This window comes from Diaphorina citri, unplaced genomic scaffold (assembly GCF_000475195.1).
Source record: "Diaphorina citri unplaced genomic scaffold, Diaci psyllid genome assembly version 1.1 scaffold2707, whole genome shotgun sequence".
Lineage (NCBI taxonomy): Eukaryota > Metazoa > Arthropoda > Insecta > Hemiptera > Psyllidae > Diaphorina > Diaphorina citri.
Window position 1 is genome coordinate 3,271 of NW_007380124.1, and position 8,087 is coordinate 11,357.

At 39.7% G+C, this 8,087-nt stretch overlaps 1 protein-coding gene across 1 annotated transcript in view; it reads left to right on the top strand.

Annotated features, from left to right (window-relative positions):
* The first annotated feature begins 2,077 nt into the window (after positions 1-2,077).
* LOC103519399 (trichohyalin-like) overlaps positions 2,078-8,087 on the top strand; it is a 19,934-nt gene continuing 13,924 nt past the window's right edge. The window contains exons 1-2 of the mRNA XM_026830920.1: positions 2,078-2,093; positions 3,560-3,690. Coding sequence (XP_026686721.1) covers positions 3,571-3,690 — 120 coding nt within the window. The 5' untranslated portion in view covers positions 2,078-2,093; positions 3,560-3,570. The remainder of the gene's footprint in view (positions 2,094-3,559; positions 3,691-8,087) is intronic.

The following is an 8,087-nucleotide window of genomic DNA, read 5'->3' on the forward strand; positions in this document are numbered from 1 at the left end:
GGGAGGATTAGGTCCAGGATGGTTGCAGCAAGTGTCATGCATCCTGCCTATCGTTAGAAATAATTCTAGAGGGTAACGCGTGGACAAATGCGCTAATTGAGAAAAGAATCCGTCACTTTTCTGCAATATGACGATAAGGCTCAACCGCCTAAACAAAGTAAGGCTGTTCAAAAAGCGTCCCTACTATTGCTGCAACCTCATTACAGAAGACGTCGAAATGGAGACGCTGCGACGTCGCTTAGAAGCGACCGAAGCGGCCATGGAGCGACTCGTCACTCAAATGTTGACTGCCCCCGTCACGCGCCAAACGCTAACCAGAGTCACCCAACTGAGCGAGGTTCGAACCCTTGGAATACGTAGTTGGAAAAAAAGCTTCTTTTTGTTTTCCTTTTTAAAAAAGGGCGGAAGTTGAAAATTTGAGTTTTGAGAAAATCGCGTTTGAGGTTTGAAAAGATAATTCCTTAGCACAGTGGTTCTCAAACTGTGCTCCGTAGAGTTTATAGCAGTTGCTTGGTGCTCCGCGGCCAAAAAAAGTTTGAGAACCACTGCCTTAGCACATGAGTTGGTTTACAAAACCTTGTGTAACTCCGGGAAAAATGAGCTTTCAATATGATTCTTTTTGTGTTCGACGCAGAACAATATTGCGGATCCAAAAATGCAAAAATCGAAAAACGGGGGCTAAAGTCGACTTTCGCCCTTTTTTCAATGAGCCTCTCGATTTTCTTTTTCTTTTTCCATTATTTATTGATAAAACTTAAAAAGTCCCCAAGTGTGAACGAGTTGTCAATCTTTACACATCTCTACTTGTTGTTCGAGAGACACTCTTACATTGAATTGACTTGAATTTAATTGAATTGAGAGGTTTCCATTTTCTCTTCTCTTATCCACTCTTTTTTTCTGCTTTCTCTGGATCGCCTTTCCACAGTTGTAAGTGCCATCTCAGGTCTTCTCGAGCAAGTGAATCGGGAAATCCTAGACTCGAACCCCGGCCTAGTGTCCGACCCATCCCAGGTACTTGACCCCATTCTACCATTCCCCGGGAAATCCTAGACTCGAACCCAGGCCTAGTGTCCGACCCACCCCAGGTACTTGACCCCATTCTACCATCCTCCGTGTACATACGTATACCGACATATATAGTAACTGTCTGACGTACAACCAGTGTAAATACAGTCCACTTCAACTGGGAAGTCCGATGACCTTTGGGTGCGCACTCGTCAAAAAATAGCTCGTTGATTACCAAGTAAGCATGTGAATAGTTGATCCCATGGGATTTTTCACGCCGAATCGAATGGTGAAACTTTTAGAACTGTCCGACTTACAGTTGAGAAGTTGCGGTTCCCCTCCATGCGCTTCCATCGGACTTCCCAGTTGACGTGGACTGTACATCACTTTCCTTCCTACAGGATAAGGAAAGTAAAAAGTAGCCGTCCGGGTGTGACCAAAATAAAGGAAGTATACAACCAAAGTGAAAGAGGTTTACAGCCAAAGTAATGGGGTGAGAGGCAAAATTCAATGTGGTTTTCAGCCGAAGTAAACGTAATATGGCCAGCCTAGTTAGCTTAGTTGGTAGTGCGTCTGCCTTGTAAGCGCTGGGCCGCGGGTTCGATTCCCGCCCGGGGCGGATTTTATCCTGATGGGATAATGTTCGTTCTCGGAACGGCTGGCTTTCTCCTATCCTGTCTTCCTTCTCTCTCCGATTTCGGGACGATAAGACCCTAGAGTTACAGTTCCCTCTGTCAAACCTCTTAAAAAAAAAAAAAAAAAGGACCATAGCAGTTACAGTTCCCTCTGTCAAACCTCTTTAAAAAAAAATGAAAAATAAAAAAAACGTAATATAAAATCAAAATCGTAGTACTAATCATCAAACAAGTAGTACGTTTCGCCAATTACGAGTACTTATTCCGAGATTTCAATAATGGGGTTTTTTTTATTATTATTATTATTATTAAGAGGAAGAAAAGGCAGTTTGGCGAGAAAACGAGAAAAATTCTAGAACTTTTTTTTTTGTTCTAAATAAATAAATAAATAAAGTCTATCTATTGTCTTTGTTACTCTTGCATTACCTTCAGGATGGAAAGACCAGGATGCAAGTAAGTATGTCAAACCAGAATGTCTTTTTATAAAGCAAATGACATTTCCCGGCACCACTCAGGCTGGGTGAGGTTAATCTGAGGAGGTGAGTAGGTTTGTCGCCCAATGGAGAGTAAAACGCCCGTAACTAGAGATTCTGGACCAAATTATTTGGGTCTTGTGGGAATTTCTGCCCACAATTAACAATTAAAATGCTCAAGTCCTCAGGATCTTCAAGAGGGAATATGGAAAACACTTGAGTTACTTTTATAACATAGAAACTGGACGAGAAAGTCCTTTATTGATCATTTCAGCAAACTTTTACAACTTTTAGATCTTATTCTACTAAGTTTTCGTATCGCACATTTTTTCTTCTCCTAAAACCAAATTCAAAAATTCCCGCATTTTGCCGCGAGTCGACTCCCTCCAATGGGCTGTGTTCTATAGGCCCGGTTCACACGATTCAATTTCTCAACAGGTCTCATTCTGAAAATTTAATTCAAATGCTAATCTGCTTATCACTCGACCGCCTGTTGTGACCTGGGATTCTTAGAAGAAACTACCTCTGGGCTAACTGTTCCCACAGTTCAAGATTTATCGTGAAATTCAGAACCAGAAATTACACTTCGCCGTCCAAACTTCATACATAAGTTGATTTTTGGGGAATTTTTTATTATTATTAATAAGTTTCCATTTATATTTGATTGACAAAAAACTCAGAACATACATTTTTCTTATAAATGGTATACCCACCCGTATAAGCAGAGCTTTTTGGAATCATCATTCTCTCGCGCACATGATGGTATAATGCGATTTCGAACAAAGCCCTCTTTAAACTTTTTTCCTTGAAAATATCAATAAATAAACTGGTTTATTTTGGGATAAAAAATCGACTTACGCGGTTGTGAAGTTATGACGACGCGTGACGATTTAATTTTATTTGAATTCACGGGGGCTACCCATTATTACAGCAAGTCCCTAACTTAAAACTACGGTAAAATAAACAAATAAAAAAATAATAAAAACACCAAAAGGCTAACAAAAAGGTTAGCTGTCAGTCACCTGGTGTAAGGAGGGAAGACTCAGAAGTTTAGATTTGATGGATGCAGGAGACTCATTAAGAACATCGATGTTGAAGGGAGGATTAGCCAGGATGTTGCACAATGTCATGCATCTGCTATTTAGAAAATAATTCTAGAGGGTAAGGCTGAACAATGTAAGTTGAGAAAAGAATCGTCACTTTTCCTGCAATAGACGATAAGGCTCAACCGCTAAACAAAGTAAGGTGTTAAAAAACCGTCCCTATTGCTGCAACCTCATTACAGAAGACGTCGAAATGGAGACGCTGCGACGTCGCTTAGAAGCGACCGAAGCGGCCATGGAGCGACTCAAATCGTCGCTTTTCCTGCAATAGACGATAAGGCTCAACCGCTAAACAAAGTAAGGTGTTAAAAAAACCGTCACTATTGCTGCAACCTCATTACAGAAGACGTCGAAATGGAGACGCTGCGACGTCGCTTAGAAGCGACCGAAGCGGCCATGGAGCGACTCGTCACTCAAATGTTGACTGCCCCCGTCACCCGCCAAACGCTAACCAGAGTCAGCCCACTGAGCGAGGTTCGAACCCTTGGAATACGTAGTTGGAAAAAAAGCTTCTTTTTGTTTTCCTTTAAAAAAAGTAAAAAGGGCGAAAGTTGAAAATTTGAGTTTGGAGAAAATCGCGTTTGAGGTTTGAAAAGATAATTCCTTAGCACAGTGGTTCTCAAACTGTGCTCCGCGAAGAGCTTCCAGGTACTCCGCATAGTTTAATTTTTCTTACCGCATTAAAAAAAAAATCGCACGAATATGTTTAGTCAAATGGGAAGTATTGGAACAAGCCGTACGGACCGTACGCTAATGAACATTTCCGAATCATTCCGGATTATTTTTAAAAATTTCTAAAGGGTTGGGGGGGGGGTGCTCCGTAGAGTTTACAGCAGTTGCTTGGTGCTCCGCGGCCAAAAAAAGTTTGAGAACCACTGCCTTAGCACATGAGTTTGTTTACAAAAACTTGTTTAACTCCGAGGAAAATGAGCTTTCAATGTGATTCTTTTTGTGTTCGACGCAGAACAATATTGCGGATCCAAAAATGCAATAATCGAAAAACGGGGGCTAAAGTCGACTTTCGCCCTTTTTTCAATGAGCCTCTCGATTTTTTTTTTCTTTTTCCATTATTTATTGATAAAATTTAAAAAGTCCCCAAGTGTGAACGAGCTGTCAATCTCTACACATCTCTACTTGTTGTTCGAGAGACACTCTTACATTGAATTGAATTGACTTGAATTTAATTGAATTGAGAGGTTTCCATTTTCTCTTCTCTTATCCACTCTTTTTTTCTGCTTTCTCTGGATCGCCTTTCCACAGTTGTAAGTGCCATCTCAGGTCTTCTCGAGCAAGTGAATCGGGAAATCCTAGACTCGAACCCAGGCCTAGTGTCCGACCCACCCCAGGTACTTGACCCCATTCTACCATCCTCCGTGTACATACGTATACCGACATATATAGTAACTGTCTGACGTACAACCAGTGTAAATACAGTCCACTTCAACTGGGAAGTCCGATGACCTTTGGGTGCGCACTCGTCAAAAAATAGCTCGTTGATTACCAAGTAAGCATGTGAATAGTTGATCCCATGGGATTTTTCACGCCGAATCGAATGGTGAAACTTTTAGAACTGTCCGACTTACAGTTGAGAAGTTGCGGTTCCCCTCCATGCGCTTCCATCGGACTTCCCAGTTGACGTGGACTGTACATCACTTTCCTTCCTACAGGATAAGGAAAGTAAAAAGTAGCCGTCCGAAAGGTGTGTCCAAACTTAGTCGACCGGCCGTCAAACGACATCGATGGACGAGGTGAATCAATGTTGTCGAGGCCAGTGTGGACAGTTCTGTCGAGGTCGATCGACGGCCAGTCGACCATGTTTGGACACACCTTAATAGTTAGCTTGGAGGGTAGCACGCCTTGTAAGCGCTAGGTCACGAGTTCGATTCCAGCCCGGAGCGGATTGTATCCTATTTTCGACAATGTTCGATCTCAGAACGGCTGGCTTTCTGTCTTCTTCTCGCTTTCGCGACGATAAGACCTTAACAGTTACAGTTCCCTGTATATCAAACGTCTTAAAAAAAGGGTGTCCCTTAACTTCCGTTACATCCTATAGATTCTCCTTTACCCCTTTTGTTCCTTATTTACCTTCTATAATCATCATCATCAAATCTTTTTTTTTTTTTTTTTTTTTTTTTTTAGCTACTTAAGTAATCAAATCTAACTCATCCTTGTTTGAAAACCAATGAAGAGTAAAGTTATTTTCATATTTAGATATTTAAAATGAACCTTCACAAAGTTACTGAGTCTACCATCAATGTGATAGATGGAGCTTTAAGTAACTACTAAGGTCTTATCGCCCCGAAAGCGAAGAGAGAAGAAAGACAGGATAGATGGAAACCAGCCGTTCCGAGAACGAAGCTTATCTGTTTAGAATAAAGTCCACTCGGGGGCGGTATCTTTTTTGGGCCATCAAACAGATTGCCCCCAAAAGAGGAATATAGTTAAATTTCACCTATTTAAAAAAAAAAAAAAAACTTAAAAATTCTCTCATTTTTATAATAGTCATGTTTCATATTCTAATGACAAATGTTCATTTTTTTCTGTTTTCAGTTGAAGAATGATATAGAGAATTATTATTGTTACCATGATTACCAAAACCTGGACATTGAATGTTCAATCCATTCAAAAAATGTGTGTAACTCAGAGAGCTATAGAAAGATCTCTAGTCAGCTCCCATGGCGTAGTGGTCACTGTGCTCGCCTTGCACGCAGGAGACCCGGGTTCGATTCCCGGCGGGGTCAAGAAATTTGTATAATGCAAATGTTTGATTCCGTGACTGGCCGTTACAGGGCCCACTCAGCCTCGTGAGGAAAATGAGTAGCTATGTAATATAAATGCGCATAGCGACCGGTGCCAGCATGGTAGGTAATTGGGAGCTGGATTATTGCGATATATATGTATTTGGAAAAATCCTACAATGCTGCAGTGAGCACCAAAGTTGTGAAATAATAACACAAAGAAAGACATTTATTTATTTTAACTAGGCTGGCTGGTGAACAATACCTATTTATTTATTTATTTTTTCAAAACTGCCTATTGGGAAATATAGGTATCATGAAAATGCCTCTCAAAAATAGTTTTTAAGTAACAATGTCCTAAAATTGCTCATTAAAAGGAAATATCATCAAGTTAAAACTTAAATGACTTCATTGGTTCATTATTCCTCCCTCGGTGGTGTAGTTGTCAAAGCGCTCGCCTGGTAAACAGGAGGGCGTGGGTTCAATCCCGGTTGAGGTATGGAATTTTATCCTCATTATAGTTTGAGAATTTGACCACAATAATAGTAGTAGCCTACTGCTGGAGTAAAGGGACTTTTCAGTCCTATGCGAGCAGTATACAGCACTATTAAATAAAGATGATTTCTAATTAATAAAAAAGTTGGAAGTACTAAATAAGCTTGCATACTTGAATTTCCTATAGGTAGGTAGATAGGTACCTACATAGGCAGGTACCTACATATGTAGGTACCTACATAGGTCTGCCTCGATCAATCGCATATGCCTCAATTTTTAGAAATACACAGACCTATATTTACAATGGTTGTACTGAGACTTAACTGCTAACAGGGACCCACTTTATGTTTTTGAATGACGCTAGCTGAATTTCTTGTCGCTTTTATATATAACTTAAGTAAAAAAGTATTTACAAAGGATGTCAAAATTAAATAAATTAATGAATAATGTGGTGTGTGACCAAAATAAAGCAATGTCAAACAAATTGCCCCCAAAAGAGGAATATAGTTAAATTTCACTTATTTCCAAAAAAACTTCAAAAATTCTCTTCCTCGATCATTCGCATATGCCTCAATTTTTAGAAATACACAGACCTATAATGTTTACAATGGTTGTACTGAGACAACCGTCACTTTATGTTTTTGAATGACGCTAGCTGAATTTCTTGTCGCTTAGCTGAATTTCACGCCTCGCCTAGCTAAATTCCGCTCTAATTACATTGACGTTTGTGCTCGAATTTACGTGTGTTTTTTTGCAAGCATCAAAAATATTTGTTTTCTTTTTTGCTCTTTTTTTCCTGTCTCCTAGGTATTTTGATTTTTGAGGCGGGTTCGATTCCCGCTTGGGGCGAAGTTGATCCCAAACAGATAAGCTTCGTTCTCGGAACGGCTGGCTTTCTCCTATCCTGCCCTCCTTCTCTCTTTGATTTCGGAACAATAAGACCTCCGTTGTTAGAGTTCCCTCTATCAAACCTCTTACATCTTTTTCTTTTTTGCTCTTTTTTTCCTGTCTCCTATTTTGATTTTTGAGGTGGGTTCGATTTCCGCTCGGGGCGAAGTCGATCCCAAACAGATAATGTTCGTTCTCGGAACGGCTGGCTTTCTCCTATCCTGTCCTCCTTCTTTCTTCGATTTCGGGACAATAAGACCTCCGTTCTTAGAGTTCCCTCTATCAAACCTCTTGCCTCTCTTTTACTTTCCTTATCCTATTTACTTGTATATTCCAATTGATTACCTTGTTTAGACTGTCAGTTTAAATGGGCTTTTCATTTATTACCTTGTTTAGACTGTCAGTTTAAAGGGACTTTTCATTTGTTACCTTGTTTAGACTGTTAGTTTAAAGGGACTTTTCATTTATTACCTTGTTTAGACTGTCAGTTTAAAGGGACTTTTCAGTCCTATGTAGGTAATATAAACAAGGTACTCTATTCTGATTCTTGCGTTGTTTTTTGCTTGCGTTTGATTTAGAACCTAGAGGCCTGAGATGTTACTTGCAATGTGTTGTTAGTGTTCATATTAATCAATAATTAGATACTCATTTGTTTTATATTTTATTTAATTTTATTTTTTGAAAATGTTTTATCCTCCCCCCCCCTTTTTTTTTTTTTTTTTTTTTTTTTTTTTTTTTTTTTTTTTTTTT